The 18,481-nt window shown below is 40.5% G+C and overlaps 1 protein-coding gene across 3 annotated transcripts in view; it reads right to left on the reverse strand.

Moving 5' to 3' along the window:
* The window catches only part of smtnl (smoothelin, like), a 39,768-nt gene extending 25,103 nt beyond the window's left edge, over positions 1 to 14,665 (reverse strand). For 2 of the 3 annotated variants that reach the window (XM_041808080.1, XM_041808064.1), the window contains exons 1-2: positions 14,554 to 14,617; positions 13,351 to 14,357 (exon numbers count right to left, since the gene is read on the reverse strand). In XM_041808080.1, the coding sequence (XP_041664014.1) occupies positions 13,351 to 13,995 (645 nt within the window). In that variant the 5' untranslated portion in view covers positions 13,996 to 14,357; positions 14,554 to 14,617. Of the gene's footprint in view, positions 1 to 13,350; positions 14,358 to 14,553 lie in introns of all 3 variants that reach the window. The other variant, XM_041808072.1, reaches the window with a different exon arrangement.
* Between the last annotated feature and the right edge of the window lie 3,816 nt (positions 14,666 to 18,481).

Raw genomic sequence — 18,481 nt, forward strand, 5'->3', positions numbered from 1 at the left:
GCATGTGAGACACACACACACACTAATACACACACTCTCTTTCCTTTCAGCTGTTCCCCGTTTTCAGTTATTTTCTTCCCCCATATCAGTCCAAATTTATTTAATCACACGTCTTTATCAGAGAAAACTTAGTGCAAAACCAGAGTTTGAAGAGCATTTATAGTAAGTCTGCACTGTCAAACCAACATTAATTTAAAACAGAGCTAAGATACAACATTATTAATCTTGAAGGAAATTTTAGGGCCAGACTGCTCCAAATTTACCTCTGTGAAGTAAAACTATTGCAGCAGAGCATCAAATGTAAGTGCAAGAAATGTTGTAGTAATTTTATAGTCATATAAAGCAACAAATGACGTACAAAAGAGTTAGGACAAAAAGCAAGCAAAGAAGAAAAACTAGTGACAGCACAGTGTTTGCATCAGTACTGATATTATTCAGTAGAGTTCTTATGCTCAGTTATGAGTGTGATAAAAACAAAACTTTCAGCATCGTTTCTTCTCCATCACGGCTGTATTAATAGACACAAAGAAGGAGGGAGGGGTTGCCAGGAATCCAGCTTTAAGTGCAGCTCTGGTGGGGGCGACTGGGGGGTGAGATGGGGGAGGGGTGAAAGAAAGGGTGAGGAAAGGGCCACAGAGGCAGGGATGGATGGACAGATTGGTTCGGGTAGAAAGATGAAGACAGTCAGAGATGGCTCGGCCTGTGTGGGGAGTTTCTACAGGCAGTCTGTTCAGTGTCAGATGTCATTCTCTAGGAGATAAACTCCACAGGAAGTACACATCCTTACATAAAAGTTGAAACTTTTTCTTTTACTAAAGTTAAAGGTTGCACCTCATAATGACACATGAAACTTGGCATTGTTACAAGGTCATGAACGATAACTAACGCTTGTTAATGAGGAATTAACTGCTAGTTAACCTTTAATTAACAGGAGTTGAATTGTATGTGGAACTTAAAGCTCCTGTGATGAACTTATGGTTTGTGTCGATTTTGGCGACCACCTGTGGACGAAGCACTTCATGCCTTTTCTGATTTAGTCCTGTACTGTGAAATTTAAAAAAATAAATAAATAAATAAAAAAAACACAGCTCTCTTTTATCAGTCAAGTGTATCATTTATGAGTAATCTGTGACTAAACTGAGCTCTGCTTTAGTCTGCTACTCATACAGATGTGTCAGCGTAGATTAGAAACAGACAGCATCGAGGTTGAGCTGTGTAATAGTAGTAGGAGATGGAGGCCAGAGCTCACCATCCAGGATTTCATCAGCCACATACATGTTAAATGCACAGACAAATCCCTGATCAGATGTCATGATATTTAATCATTCAATGGCACAACTGAATTAAATTATGAAGTATGGAGACAATGGGTAGCTTCTGTCCTGTAGCAGAGAAGTTATGAGGGGGGTGGTATTGAAAAATCCCCCTGATATGCTGAAATCTGGATGTTTCTGTGAGGAAGTAAGAAGGGAGCTTGAAGGAAAAGTTCAGTATTTTGGATATGAGGTTGTGTGAGTATTCATCAAAAGGTGAGTATATTAGTTACAGGAGATGTTGGTCAGGTCAGTCCCTCTATTGACTGGAGTGCACAAACAGCTGAGTAAGTTTGCCCCATGTAATTTTCAAATTCTTAAGAAAAACCAAGCAAAAAAAATTCTACACCTGCACCGCCAGGTAAGCTGCAATCTCTCCTGTGCTTCTGTTTCCCATCTTGTACAGCCCTACTGACTCTCCATCTGCAGAAGTTTTTCCTCTATTTACTCTGCTCCTTAAAGCAATGACCATCTTAAGACACCCATATAAAAGACATTTTTGATCTCAATGAGTTTTTTTGGTAAAAAAAAGTTAAATAAATGAAAATAAAATAAGAACTCGCTTATCCAAAATAAATGAGGTGTTACAGCTGCTGAAATAAATCTCTCAAGGAGCAAGGAGGAACAGGTATATGGTGTGTAAAAATACACATGAATGATGACACTCCAGATGAAGCTTGGTGTTAATTCATGCAGGATGTGGTAGTCATACGCCCCGTCGTGATCAGCTGACAGCCAGCTGATCCCAGTTACTGCCTCCCAGCTCCCATGGCCAATCACAGCTCTTTCTTTCAACACAGTGATCTATTTACATGTGATTAATTCTCACAATCCCTGCTTGTATTAATGCTGATGGACCACACTGCTGCTGCTGCTGCTGCTGGCAAAGCTTAACCTCCTCCATCCTAGCCTCCTCTTTTACAGAATAAAGCTTGTTGCACCCACATATACAGATTCATACTACTATGGATCAATATCTCTTGAACAAATGATATTATATTCAATATGCATTGTCATAAATGTATCTATCCATCCTTCTGGCCATGCACTCCCTGGAGAGTCAAATCATGCTGCTTGACCAACCCAGGGAGCATCTTTTAAGCAGGGCCTTCTCCGCCAAGTAAAACTGTGTGCCCATTTTGCATTAAAAAGGTTAAATTTCTGAGGAGAGTGTTCCTGAATTAATTGCACAGTAAATCCTGCTGCCAGGGTCTCTTTATCAAAATAATAGCAGAAGATAAAGAATAGAGATGCACTGCCCAGATCCACCCACCTCCATTGCTTTTTTCTTGTTTTGAATTGAAGACTTCTTAATAGAAATGCCGCTCCATATGGTGTATTCATTTAAAATGTAACTTAAAAGCAAAGTTTTGGTTCCATGAATTTGACATAATGAGGAAGAAAAGCTGTTAATAGTAGCATTCCTGGTTTGCACTGTAAGTGATCCCAGAATGCTCTGAGAAACTTGTAGCAGACTGAAAGGGCACTTTCAACAGCTTTTCTCCCTCATTATGTCAAATTCATCAATGAAACTGAAATTTTGGTTTACTTTTTAATAAATGCGCCTTATGGAGTGAAGTTTTAATGAACAGAGCCCCCATCTAAAAACAAGAAGTGAGCTGTTGAGGTAGACGGAGCTGAGCGGTGCATCTGGTCCCGTCTCTCTACAGGTTATGCCTAGTGGGGCCAAACAGGGTTGGTAGAAGTGGAGTTCTATGTTGCAGGGACGAGCCCTTGCGACTAAACTCACAGCTGATCTTAGAGAATAATGTCAGTAAGGTCAGCAGCAAGTGACTGGCACAAAAACATGAAAGAGATACAGCAACAGAACAGCACTGTTTCGATGTTTGACAAGACATCCTGTTACAACCAAGAACTTCTCTGGCTTTGAAAACTAGCGAAAATGTTTTAAATCATTTAAGTACTCAGCTATTATAACACAGGAACATTCATTTTTAGCATAGTCATTTCAGTGTAAAAATTCTACATATTGTAACTTTAAATCTTGCAACAATGTGAAATTCATATAAAAAGCCCAGCCCCTCTGCACACTCTAATATTACAGTAAAACTATGCCCTTGGAAAGAGGCATAAAGATATGAGCCTACACATGCAGCAGTTATTACTTTTTGAATACTCAACTGATGAAAAGGCTCAAATCTGTCATTATGAACTCATGTTTGAATTAAAGAAAAAAAACAGATCAGCTCAGTATAAAAGATAGCATGCATTCATGATTCATACAGGTGCTAGCTGCAGCTGTTTCTGACATGAACGGGATCATGCTGACATGCTGCAGGTGTGTTTTGGCAGCTCTGAAAGAGGGTTGTTTCTACAGGTCAGAGTAACAGCTGGAGAGAAGACTGGGAGACAGACGCTCATACACACATCTCTGTGCCAGTGAAAGCTTCAGATGGGAGCCCAGCCAAACTCTGTGTGTGGAGTCAATCAGGCCTGTTTGAACAGCCTACTAAACTTCATAGACTGATGTACTGGATCTTCTTCTGTCTCTGATGTACAGGTGAGCAAGTGGCAGGAAAAATTTTGTTATAATGTGACTATAAGTGGCCTGTACACAGTGTGCAAAGGAGAGTATGAGGTTGATTAAAGTGCTTGATTATGCACAGGTGTGTTTTGGCCGTGGCATGATTCAAACTGAGTCTCAACACTCATCTGTTCTAATGCAAGGAGCACCTGCAGGGAGCAACAGTGCAATCTACTGTTGCTCCCTTGCTCCCAATCTATTTCAGCCTTTACACTCAGGTAGACCAAACTCCAGCCGGCTCATTTCTGTGTTTGTGATGTCACTGAACTTACAAAACACACTAACGGGCTCACAGATGGTCGAGTGGTTTAAGGCGCTACCCATGTTGGGGCGGCCTAGGTTCAAATCCGGCCTGTGGTACTTTACTGCATGTCTCTCCCCACTCTCTTCCCTGTTTCTGAGTCTATCCACTGTCCTTCCTCTATCCAATAAAGGCATGAAAAGACCCAAATATAAATCTTTAAAAAAAAAAAACACAAGAAAACACACTAACAACACTATGAAATATAGTGATCAGATTAAAATCATATTCCACAGAAGTAGTCCCACAACATCAGAAAAAATCAGCAGCTTTCTGAATCAAAAGCGCCGCTCAGCATGAAGCATGACCTCAGTGACTATTAAAACCTCCAGCAGGACTGAACAGGTAAGGTCAGGGACTTCCCTGGGTCCCTAATGGACATTGACCAGGCCTGCACCAGGCCCATGCCCCAGCTATCCAGGTATCCTCCCAGCTGCCACCTCCATGATGCATGCAGTCTACCTTGGCATCTGGACCTGCCCACCAGGTCCTGGGCCCAGGACTTGGACCCGCACATGGGGCAGTGGGTTCGCTGAGCAAGACAGTAATACATTCCCGGTATCTGAGCGTGTGGACAAAAGTCATTCGGACCTTCGTTTTCCTGGTGTTACTATACTCTAGTGAGGCCTGGATGCTGACTGATGGCCAGTAACGCCAGCTGGACTTATTTGTGACAAGTTTTCTTTGGCGCATTTCAGTTATCCTTGGAAAGACAATGTGCCTAATGCAGACGTGCTTGGGAGAGTGAGGATGGGAAGGGTCAGCTGCTTGATAAGCTGCGCCTTGGGCCTGATCCAGCTTATCCCGACAGACAGGATTGGTGTTAATCAATGTTCTGTGTGCTCAACACCGAATAAAAGTCGCCAAAAACATGTAGTCATATATTTTCTCTGCCACAATCCTTGGCTGTGTTTGTTATTTGCTGTTTTTGTGTATTTGTATCATATCATATCATAAAATCCAATTATATACCTTTATCTTGCATTCTGTTATTCTTTCAGTTTTGATTTTGTTGTGTCAAAAACCATCCTCTCCTTCCATACCCGGCTCCTCCCATCACAGTCGCCTGGTGCCGCTGTTGTATTTTAGAGTATATCCTCCATCTCATGTTTTGATCTGACATGTGTTTTCTGCAGTGGTGTGTTTGGCTGACAGCGGGGGATCTCCCACGGCACAGACACGCAGAAACAAAGGTGCCCTTGTGTTGTTTAGCTCTGACCGAATGATTTCACGGCGGATAACATTCCTCTGATGTATCCACCGCATAGTTTGGTAATTACAGATACAGGAGAAACAGTCATTTGCATACAGGCCGCAGGAGAGTGCTTTTGGTTTTAACATTGTTTTGGCGATCCTTGCAAGAGTTTAAAAATGGAATAAATGTTGCTATTTACTTACACGCCGAGAGTGGAGTATTAACACCATCAGCTGCTTTCAATGATCCATCACAGCTAGTTTCATGAAGGATTTACGTGGAGATACTGAGAGGGAATGCGTGTCAGCTGTGATTCTTTAGGTATGAAAAAACACAGAGCTCCACAAAGGAACAACTCTGTTTTAAATCAAAAAGGACAGTCTCAATAACCGCCTCATAAATGTCTAACTTTCCACAGTGGGGTGGAGCTCCTCCAGAGTAAATAAAATCCTCAGTGGACGTCCTCCTGCCATTCAAGATACCTTGAGGCTTTGGAGTGCTTGTAAAGTACCACAGTTTGACATACATTTGAAGACCTGTTTATCTCATGTTATAAATGTCACACTTAATAAAAATCATTATCATTTAGACACTGACAGGTAAATCTGATACTTGAAAAATCAGTTAGAGATCTGTTTGCTGTCTGCTTGAATACCACAGCATATGTGTGTGTATTTCAGCAGTTGTATCTATATGAGTAGGCAGGTACTTGTAATTTACATCTCTGGTGGGTAAGTTGCACCAGTATGTATGATGTGGTCCTTTTTTTAGGCCTCCCAGAGGGGAAAAAGGTTAAAACTGTGGTTTGTCAAGATGGTCTTTGCTGCTTTCAGCAAAGTCTGCAGAATGTAGTTTCTGTATTGCTGTGTAGGTCTTTAAGTACCACCTGCTTTCACCACATGGAGTTCTTCTTCCTGCTAACAGTGTGGCAGTTGTGCTCTCAGGCTGTGGTGGTGTTGATAGTTGTGAGGTACAGACACTCAGTGTTGTCTACCTCTGTTGATCACTTGTCTTTACTTAAGTCTCTTTAATCAAATCACAACTACACAAGGTTCATTCGTTTTCTTAAGTTGCAAAACTAAGACAGACCAAGGGGGAAAATATGTTAAAAAAGTGGAGTTACATTTTTAGATTTAAAAATAAAATTGAACTTTATTTATAAAGTATAACGTATTTTAGTATGATTTTCATAAGCCTTGTCAGCTTTGGCTTTGGCTGTGTTAGGGACATAGCTCCATTAACTATGTAGCTAACGCAGTTAGCTAGGTAAGCTACATTTGCTACGTTAGAGATTTCAGAGAGGACAGACTGTTTACTTGGCTTTATTAAATGTTTTGTAATTTGGTGTTGTAGGTTTGATTTTAGCTTTAAATGTCTGGCAGCATAACTCTTACCTTAAACCTTACCCTAACCTTACCAAAAGAGTAATCTGATTTTATTTTGAAAGTGTCTGACAGATGCAGCATTTCACAGTAATGGTGTGTGAGAGGGTGTCTTTTCAGAAGATTCTTCTTCCTTGAGTTCTGTTACTCTGTGCTGAACTGTTAGCTTCATTGCCAACACTGCCCTCATGATTGTGGGTGGCTAGATAGGTTAGGTCTACATCCGTAAGCTCCAAGAGAATTGACGAAAAAATTTACAAAATGACAAAGATATGGACAGAAGGGTCCATCTGTATCTGTATGCGTTTCAAATGTAGAGCATATATGAGCCTTATAACAACTTTTCACATGAATGAATAGGTGTTAAAAGTGATTCATGATTTTACACTTGAAATAATCTGCAGAATGGTTTGAGGCCATTGAGCAAAAAATGACAAAGTTGCACTATTTAAAGTTTAAAGCTTGAAATAATCCACCCCTCACACCTTTCTTAACTTTGTGATTTATGCAGCTTTACCGTAGTACACTCACACCCACATCACAGGATTGGCCGGCTGTGCAGATGTGAGGAGGGAGCCAGATTTGCACTTAATCTCTCAACTCCTTTCATTCATGCATTACATGGTTATTTCTGTCACCTTTCATGTGGATAACTGAACAACGAATTGTGGGCTTTATTTAGATTATCTTAAAAAGCATTGGATAAAGGACACAAGGCAGGCATATTTCATATTCCAGTCCTGCTTTTGTTTGTTAAATTGAACAAAATCTGTGAGCAATGGCAAGCTAAAAGTATAAAGGAGAGCAAAGAGATGACTGAGTATGGTGCAGAAATCATTTCGGTGCAGCGTCAGGTATGAGTGTGACTAAATGTCTCAGTGGGGCCAGGTGTGCTAAGCTTATACACCTTTGGGTTCCAGTATTCTAAGCTGACTATATATGTAAGTTTGTATCCTGGTTTTGATTAGGCTTTTTAATTATCCAATTTCATGATCTAGGAAAATCACATCCTGATTTTATGCAGTTTAGTATTTAACAGCTCCATCTTCAACAAAAATTCAACAAAGCCTCAGTCACATATGATTCTCTGTAAACAAACAAGCAGAGAAAAGAGTGGTGCTCCAACGAGTCCTAAACCCAGAGGGTTAGGATTTCAGCATGTCTGGTTCCATTGTCTCCAAGTATATGGGATTTTTTTGAATATTTTTTTGTTAGATGCCTGAAATAAGGTCTGTGATAAACACCAGCTCAAGAGATTTAAAAGTATTTTTCTGTGACATAAAATTAAGCATTTTGAAGCATGCTAACAAGTAGCTAACCAGGACTGCAGGGTTTGTTGGTGACATTAAATATCATTGTGGTGAACATGCAAACTCATCTACTTTTCATCTGGAATGTGTTTTGCACTTAAAACTAGTCATAGTTAAACTTTACATATTGCTGGTCAAATTAAGAAGAAAGTCTATATTATGAGATAAAAGTATCAAATAAAAGTGTGAAGTATAGTTGTAGTGATATTAGAGATGGGCCCATCGACTTTTTTACAGTTCAGATCCGATTCTGATGCATCAGTACTGATACCTGGTATTTTTTCTTTTAAATAATAAATATTATTGTTGTCTTTGGTGGTATTATGTACAAGGTTACACAAAGCTCTAGTAAACATGAAACTGTATTTGTTTTTCAAAGACCAAAAAATGTTTTAGAAAGCTTAAAATTTAATATAATTCCCAATAAATTAATCAAACTTTGTGCTGGCTTCACATAGAAACAGGTAGCAACAACAAATGTAACGCCTTTAAATTATATATTTCAATCTGCAGTGTCCTGTAAAAATAGCAGCAACAACTGCAAACAACCAACAGCAGCACAGGACTACAACAGCAAACTGGATCACTTAAAATAAAGGTGTTTTACTGTATAAAAGGAAAATATGCATATATATATATATATACATATATAGGTTTTCACACTAAAAATTGCCAAAAGTGTGAGCTCATACTGGAAACAATTTACTTGCTAATATTGTCATTCACAATAAAAACAGTCAAGGGAAATAACTACAGACTTTTAGTGGAAGTCCTAAATTTATCATTGATTTAACGTTGCTTATGCAGCAGCTATCATGTTTACAGTCAGTCCCGCTGTCACCTTCTCTTTCTCTAACCTTGTTAAACACCACAGCCTGCTTCTTTAAATGATCATCCTGGACCTAAAATCAGTGAACCATGAGTTAAAACACTATTTTCAACAGTTGTTTAAGCCATTATAATACGAGTCCCTGCAGCTCATTTGATGACCACAGATGGAATGGCAAAGCAGATATAAACCTTAGAGAGAACAAACCTTTTACCTCATTATTGTGCTTCATATGAATCACACCACAAAAATGGGTGATGTCTGGGTTTTCTTCTGACTTGTCTTTAGTGTCAGAGTGTATGATGATGAGCTGTTGTTTCTCATATAGCTTGATGCTACACTAACCGCATTGTCAACACATGCATGCTACCATGCAGTGCGTTCACATCCCAACAAAACATTAGAATTTGTACAGTTGACGTGGATTGGCACTGCCAGTCCAATGTTCGATATATAAATAATGCAAATATCAGACCCAGTACCGATAGTGGATTGGGTATGGCCCATCTCTAAGTGACACTGAAGTAAGTCGACCATTGTGTAGTTTCATCAGTCTATCATCAGCATTTTACTTTTGCTGATCATATTTACACTTAAAAACTATGCCAAGACTGTTCATTCATAAAGTTTCATAAACTTTTCAGCCCAACTTTGATTTCTGCTACAATCCAAGCCCACTGAATAAGACTCAAAGGCTATTTGTCGATGGAACCACCATGATGCTAACTTCTGGGTTAACAAACAACAATATGTCATCCTTGCAGCACTATGCATTCCAAGAACTGGCATTATAAGTAGAACTTCAACTAACTAGTCAATGTTACAAACACAAATTAGGTGTTTTACTCCCATTCCTAAAGGTTGGGGTTCAAGAAAAGCAGTACAAAAGCATCCAGAAGTAGTGGCATATGCAGCCTTAATGAGCATCCCAAGCACACAGATGGAGGGTGGAAATTAGTGTGTCACACAAATGCTTTGAAATAAATGTGAAAAACAAACAGCAAGCATGCTTAGTTCCTGGAACTAATGAAGAGACCGGTTAATGTTTGCTTCACAAAATTCCTGAAGAGTTGCAACATGGAAACAAACTCAAACCCCTGACAAAAACATTTTTAATCTTCCTCAGCTCACGTTCTCTTTAATTTTTAGTTTTACATCAAGACATGCCACAAACAAGTTCTTCTCAGATGTGACGACCCTTTACGTCAAAACAAGTTTAAGAGAAAGCACACTCATCTCATGGCTGAGTGATACAACAACCACAGGATAGATACGAGCTAAGATATTCTCTCTTTAGGTTTTTAATCACAACCAAAACAAGCCAAGGGGGGAAACATCCAACTCTGAAACAGTGACTGTGTAATTAACATGAAGGGACTCCTGGATGAGTTACACGTCCAAAAGACATACTCATATGAGCAGCATCCCACTGCAACAGTAAAAATTTATTCCTGATAATAACTCAGAAACTTTGGCTGTCTGGTCACCACCAGTGATTATCTATGATGTAAGACAGACACAGACACAACATGAAACCAGCTTTGATACACCCGTGTGATAGAAAAAACATCTGCTCTCCAAGAACTCAAAAACAGTCTCGCCAGTGATTGATTTTTTTTCAGCCTTGAGTTTTAAAAATCCAGAGATTGGGATTTCTTTTCCTTTTTTTACTGAAACCAGTTTCTCATCCAGGTGAAACTAAAATGTAAAATCCCGCAAAGCTTGACCCACAAAATTTGGGTATGACAGTTATGACTAAGCAGAGCCTTCATTTCACAACACTTATTACACATATTTGAGTCAGGTCTGAAAAACCACACAGCCACACTAACCTCACATCCCTGGAGTCTGCTCGACTCAAGTTACTGTACTTCATAAATCCTTTAACATCCCGCTGGAGGGCTATTGTGAAACCGCAGAGACACAACCAGTGCCTCATATGACACATCCACAAACTAGACAACAACACAACAGGACTTTGGTCACACTTAAATGCTGCACTTTGTCACAGCAGCCTTTTCAGGAAGTAAATTACATCAAATTTACTGGATTACCTCTTCTGCAATTATAAATCCTATTTCAATCCATGTCGCAAAGTATTTGGCAACTGAATTTGAAATTTGGCTCAGTACAAATATACCAGGCACCTTCAACCCAGGAGATAACAAACTAAAAATGATCCTTCCCAGATATACAGCAGGTCTGAAAAGCAACAGTCAAGACAAAAAGTGGTGGTAGTTTATTTTGATCAGCAAGGTGTGAGACAGCATGTTCTTTGTGGAAATATACTCAGTATGTTGAATTATGGATGAAAAGGATGATGGCATCATCAGCATGAAGGATAGATTCAAAAGCTGTCTTCATTCAAACTTCATACTGTGTTCCTCTGTCCAGTTTACTGTCAGATTGTTTGCATAGCAAACAGCTGTAAATGTCATAGCCCATCTATTATTCCATCATTAGACTGCAGAGTTACAGATACTGGACCATAAACTTGGTCGAGCAATGACAGTAGAGCTACATTCATCAGCAGACATATGGCAAGCTATGTGCTGACTGAACTCTATGACCAACATTAGGCAGGGCTGCCCATAAGGGGGGTTAAAGGGAGAACTTTCTGGGGCCTAGCTGCACAGGGGCCCATGCATGTCCATTGCAAAGTTAAGTTGTGTTATGCACATTTTATTTTCTGCCAACTTGGTAAAATGCAGCCTGTAATGTGAATCCCCTTTTCCTAAAAACTATGACCAGCACAAAGAAAGTCTACAAATGCCTAATAATGTCTATAAGCTGACATTAAATATATCATAATATCTGGTGTATAACCAGAACTTTAAATACCAAATTTTCATCTAAAAAGTTGGCTGCGGCTTTTACACCAGGATGACTGATACACCAGTATAAAGTGCTGAGACACGCAACATCATTACCGTAACTGTGTGGAGCTGCAACTCTCATAGACCGCACAAGACTTTACACACCGTAGATGAAAATTCATTCCCATTCATTGTGTATTGCAACCAGCCACACTGGCTTTACTGCTCAGAATGTGCTAGAATACATAACAGCAACCAAACCGGAAGGGTTAGTGCCACTTTTTAACCGTTTTTTCCCCCTGTCAGGTCATAACTTTGTATTTAAAGAAAATGGGGAGTATACAGAACCTCTTAGCAAATAAAGATTTGACTGAGAACACTCCACGGGGGGGGGGGGGGCAAAAAGTCAGGGATGGAGGCCGTAAGTCTGTCTCACAGCAATCACTGGAGGCTAAAAGATCAACAACTGTATTATAACTAGTATATGTATAATCTGCATACAGTATAAACAGATGGCACTAAAAGAGCGCATGGACTGCAAGGCGGCACAGTTAGTGCTGTTGCCTCCCAGCAAGAAGGTCTAAGGTTTGCTCCCAGTCAGGGTCTTTCTATGTGGAGTTTGCATGTTCTGCCCATGCATGCATGGGTTCTCTCCAGCTTCCTCCCTCCATCAAAGACATGCTTGGTAGGTTAATTGGTGATTCTAAACTGGCTGTAAGTGTGAATGTGAGCATACCTGGTTGTCTGTCTCTACATGTCAGCCCTGCGATTGACTGGTGACCAGTCCAGGGTGTACCCTGCCTCTTGCCCAATGACAACTGGGATAGGCTCCAGCCTCTCCCGACCCCCAACGGGATGAGAAAATGAATGGATGGACTAAAAGAGCGACACAGCTGCATAGAAAGTGAAGGTCACATGACGACGGTGTAACCCTTTTTGGGTTCCACTAGGGAGGGGAAAAAGAAGGCTGCAGCAGGCTGACTTATAACTCAGATTTTATGGTGTATATATTTGTAGTTTCTAGCACAATATTCATAATGTCTTCAAAATCTGGCCATTTTCTAATGTGTTTCTTTGTGTTTTACTGGTCTGGCTTGAACTGTTGGCAATGCTTCACAAAACTGCCCCATGATTACTGAGGATGAGCAAATGAGAAAAGTTCAATTCATAACACACATTTCAAAGTGTAAGGAATAATGATGGATAAAGACAAGACTTCAGCTGGTCGAGTCTTACTAACTTTTTCGTATAGCCAGTATGTACAGCTGATACAGGCAGATTTTTTTTGCCAAAATAGCAGTTGTAAATATATATTGAAATTTTCACATCTACCAATACAGATAATTCCCTTTTTAAGCTAACATCTGCCAATATCATGCTAACAATATCATGCATGTAATATTTACCAGTGGTATCACATCTGTTGTTCTCCAGACAACGTGCAGAAATACAGAAAGATTAAACCAGGGTATTGACAAATGACTGTCCAAAAATAAAGTCAAAAATTAAGACAATTCAACCAGTCTGAATTTAAAGTTGTATTAATTGATGATGACATTATAACATCCATAATCAATAGTGTTATGAGCCAGTAAGTGTTAAATCATTGGCTAGTCATCGATAAAGGGCACCTCTTCTCTACAAACATGCAGTACTTACATTGGTCTTGCTTGACACAGCAAATGTGGCTCGGCTGGAGAAGCGAGCAGCTGATGGGCTGCTGCTTGACACCGGGCCTGTCACCATGGAGGAGACTCTGGAGCCAACAGAGGGACTGTTAGAGCTTGGGGAGGACGAGTAGGTTACAGGTGGTGATGTAGGACTGGACTGACTGCTCAGTCCGCTGTGGTTGGACTGAATGTGGAGGCGACCATGGCTCTGAGTGTGAGCTTCCCCCTTCCCATAGATCACCTCTTTTATCTCCTGATGGTTCTCCTGCAGATGATTTGTGTGATTCTGATTATGACTGCTGTGGCCGTTGTTGAGCATGCTGCCCATGTCACTCGTCATCCCACTCAGAAGCTCCACTTGTCGGGTCAGAGCCTCCAGCTGACTCCTGAGCTGCAGGTTCTCCTGCTGGAGCTGCACAACAGCTCGTCCCAAAGGCCCGCTCAGGTTGGTTGTCTCGTCCATACGGCGCTCCATGCCCAGTTTAAAGGCACCAACGTCCACATGGATCTCCCTGATGGCGTCCCTGAGCGTGTTCTCAAAACGAGCAAGAGCATCACACACTGTCTCCTCGTCTGGAGAGGTAGAGCAGGGGTGACACACGTCTCCCATCTCAGCCAGGGTTGGGGCTTCCATTGGCGAGGCTTTATCCGCTGTGGCTCTCTGTAAACAGGCCAGTAAATGTTAGATCCTCTTGTCAGTGGGGAATGTGGCTTCAGACAGTTTGCTGAGGGTTTGGCTTGAGGGGATGGGAAGGAGGGGGGTTGATGGACAAGGGTTGTTAGGTGAAAGTTTGCAGAGGGGAGCAAATGTCTGGTCTGTTATATCCTCACTCAGTTGTCTAGGGCTTCTTCTCCTCCAACAGGCTCTCCTTTCCAGCTGGAGATGTCTCACTTTGTTGTCTTTCTGAAGCACAAAAGGGAGATGGCTTGACCTTTAGCTTGTGAACAACTGTAAAGACCCTTAAAAGAACCAACCAACCATGGAAACGTCTAAACCTGTGGGAAACGCAGCAACATTAAAAAATTTAAGCTCTAATTAGATGACTTTATTCAAAATCTCCAATAAAACAACTCACTCTGCTTTTACAGAATTTGAACCAAGGAGTCAGAGTATCAAAAAAAAACGTATCTCTTTGGGCCAGTAGGTTTCCCAACAGCCATAAAACAAAACAGTGAGGTAATCTCCACTCACCCGATCTGAGCTCCACTTTCCGATACAGCTCACTGAAGTTTCCTCAGCACAGAGCAGCTGTGAGAGTCTGTGAGCTCTGTCGGTGCTCTGGTTTGTTTAAACTCTCAGGTTGATCACTCCTCCGTGCTTGACTGGAGGAGGGAGGAGAAAGGGAGGGATAAAGGGGGAGGGTGTTGGTGGTGGGGGAGAGAAGAAACAACATGGAAAGAGTAGTAAATGTGAGGGGAGGAGAGGGAGGGAGGCTTTATGTCCCTGTACTGTGTAAACTATTGAGAAAGGACTCCTCCTCTTCCCTACTTTCTGGATGCACCCCCTCCCCATTCTCTCCTTTTTCCACCTCTTTGCCATATTTTCCTGACTTTTTTTACTATTTTTTCTTTGATAAGAGGTCCTTACGTAAAGCGATAACAGAGAATGCCTTCCAGGTGTGTTACTGCAGTTTATGACTCAGCTGTGTTAAATTAAAAAATCATTAGTGAGAGAAGTTGGGCTCCCAAGGGTGCTGCTACAGCCTGTTAAATTAAGTACAGTTAGATCAAACAACTTATAAAAATGTCTGAAACAGGCCAATGTTGAAAATGTGGCCAGTACAGAGGTGCAAAATGCAGTTCCTCAAGTGTCCACTTGAGAATGGCTCCAAAAGCCCTAAAGTCACACACACTCCTATGAAAATACACATTTGGACAGCAGAGTAAAAATATGTACAGCCTGGTTTTGCCAACAAATTTGGTCTGAATACCTTATATCTTTAACAGCACTTGTACTTACTGTGATTTTTTTAATAACACATCCATTATGATTATATATAAACTTCAGCCTGGTTTGGCCTTTAATCTACATTGTACCAATAGCACAGAAGCCTATGCCATTGTAGACAATGCCGTCATGACCTCTACAGACTCCTGCATTGGTGTATCTGCAATACTCTGCCTCTTTTCTGCTTTTTTGTTGTAAAGGAAACCATTGAATGAAACCATGCATATAATGTATGAGCTGATAAATATTCAGCAGCTGCTGCCCTTTTGGCTAAGAAAAAGATGGTTTACAATGGTTTACACACTATGCCTGTAGATGTTACGCTGAGAGTAATTTCCACATACACCAGCTGTGCTGCGTTCCATAGCGCTGTGGTTTTGCTCTGACCAAAGGTGAGTGACCTTGCAAAACGGAAATGTCTAGAGCTGCGCTACACAACGCAATGCTAGTGAACTCAATGCTACTCAGCACAACACTATGTATTCAATGGAATGCAATGCTATGCTACACAACACAATTTTACACCACGCTACTTAACCCTTCACAATGCTACACAACACTAGAAAATGCAATGCTGAGCAATGCAATGCTACATAACGCAACACTAGGCAACATAATACAACGTACTATAATGTTACATAATGCAATGTAACGCTATGCAATGCCATGCAACGTAATGCAATGCTGCGTAGTGCAACACTACACAACACCAGGCACTGCTAGGCGACACTATGCAATGCAATGCAACGCTATGCAATGTAATGCAAAGTAGCTCTATGTAACGCAACACTACACAACACAATGCTACGCAACCCAACATTACGTTACAAAATACAATAAAACTCGCTAGGTTATGCAAAGCTATGCAACCCTTTGCAAGGCTATGCAACACATTACACAGTGCAACACTATGCAATGCAATGTTAAGCTCACAACCCAACCCTGACCAGCTTGAGATGAGAGGGCAGAGACCTTGGGGGAACTGCAAGTTCAATAGCATTTCAACACCAGATTATTTTGGGGGTTGACTTGCTGTTTTGAACAGCAGATTTTGTTTGAAGCTGAAAGGTTCATGTTTTCCACAAGGGATCTGTGGTTTCATGTAAAATAACTTTGCCTCAACAATAGTGGCGTTGTAGCTCAGTGACCCACTGACCCCCTGATGACCTTTTGCTTGTTCAGCAGGATGAGACCTGACGTGTATACGGGGATGATTAAAGATCAGGAGTCTGTGCACATTTTTTCCTGCTGTTTGGATCGATCTGTTCTATGTGGATTGACGGAGTTTGGCATCAGCCAGTGCTGAAAATAGACCTCCAGCATATCTTAAACGAAGCAGAGTGGAGTGGCGCTCATTGGATGGCAGCTTCTGCGTAGAGTTCAGGGCTACGAAAACCAACAATTTACGCTATGGTGTAGATTAACAACAGATGAATAAAAAAGGCTTAAGAGTTATGCAATAGGGTGCAGTGGATCTTACTGATATGCTGGCATGTTGTAACTGTTTTTAAAGCCAATTTTAAACATCATTTGCCTGCCTGACTATTTGGTGGGGGGCATCTCCTGTGCCAAGGCTTGTCACAAAGGATTATTTGTCCAAATAATCCTCAAGTGTGTGGTGTCAAAACAATTATTTTACAAGACACTGAATCATAAATAACGAACACGATATTTTATTTAAATATTTAAATTCTTTTTTGGACTGCCTGACAGTGAGCAGACTGGGTAGCATCACCAATCAGATCTTACATAGTTTTATGGCTCACAAACATTACCACAACAATAACACCAGGATTTTGCCCAAAAATTGTTCATTTATTTTTGCTCAAACTATAACTTAACCGGGGACGGTTTTTCAGGATCTTTCAAGGTTTGAAAATCATCAATAGTTTGTCCAGCCAAAGGGTTTACCTCAACTCAGCCTCTCTAGGTTGCTTCAAAAATCAACAGATGACATCACTGAGGCTATGTCCATGTGTTATACAGTCTAGGGTTTAAAGCTGTTGTTTTTCCCCTTTCATGGGCTATGAAGCTGCTGTAGTGGATGCCTTTTTGATGTCCATCCCAACGTAAATGACAAATGAGTATAGTGGTGAATGTTTCACTTAAAATGTGCTGATCTCTTTTAATGCATAAAGGGAATGTAAATGAACCTTACACTCACGCAGATATATTATCAGCAGCTTGTGTTAGTGAGCATGTGTGTGCATGAATGTGTGTGATTCATATGTGCGCATGAGTAAGGAGTGTGAGAGAATTAAGAGTGAAGCATGTAGTGTTTGGAGACGAGGAGGGGATTTGGGGAGCTGATTTACTGGAAGACTGTCCCCCTCCTTCTTGTCCCTCTCTCACACATACACACATTTAACACCATCTCAGGGTATTCTGGGGGCATTTCACGACCCAGACAGCAACAAACCACTGTAGAGGTCAGAGGAGTATCAGCTTCATCAGAGCTTTTATAAACTGAAGCTTACTCTTCTATCTCAGACACTGGAATGCAGATAAAGTATCTTTGCCTCTATAAATGGTCTTCATCATTACATGTTGAGCTTTACAAAATGTTTTTGAGTTGAAACTGAAGAGGGTGTCTAAAACAATGTTGAGTTTTAAAAGGTGTCACTAACATGTTTGTGTAAAAGTGGCAGAAAGACTCGAATGTAAAAAGTAGTAACTTTGCATTAAATATCTCCTTAATTGAAATCATCAAGTTTTTATGCTTTATGTACTTTATCAGTAAGTCTGCTGTTGAATTATATCTTTAATTTGAGATTTGCATTTAAATGCTGATCACTAACCTTTGTTAGATTTAAGTCATGGTCTAGAAATAAGGATGTCTAGTTTAGCCTTCCTCAACCTGAGTTCCTGAAAACACACCAGTGTGAAAGAATAGGATTAAGCCAGTTCAGCAGCTGTGCCAAAACACATTATTTTTTTTAGGTCTACGTGACTACTCTCTAAAAATATAAGCATTTAAATTGTTTCAAGAGATTTTTTTAAAAATATGTTTATCTTTCTACCTCTAAATGAGTTCATAGGGATGTAGAATGCTAAGTTTTCCATCAGTGCATTTTGTTTTTGTTGATTTCAGATTTTTTTCAACTTTTTAGAGACTGCCTCAGAAACGCTGGTCAAGGCCAATATCTTTTGATACGCTGCACTCTAAAAAATG

This window comes from Cheilinus undulatus, linkage group 2, assembly GCF_018320785.1.
Source record: "Cheilinus undulatus linkage group 2, ASM1832078v1, whole genome shotgun sequence".
NCBI lineage: Eukaryota > Metazoa > Chordata > Actinopteri > Labriformes > Labridae > Cheilinus > Cheilinus undulatus.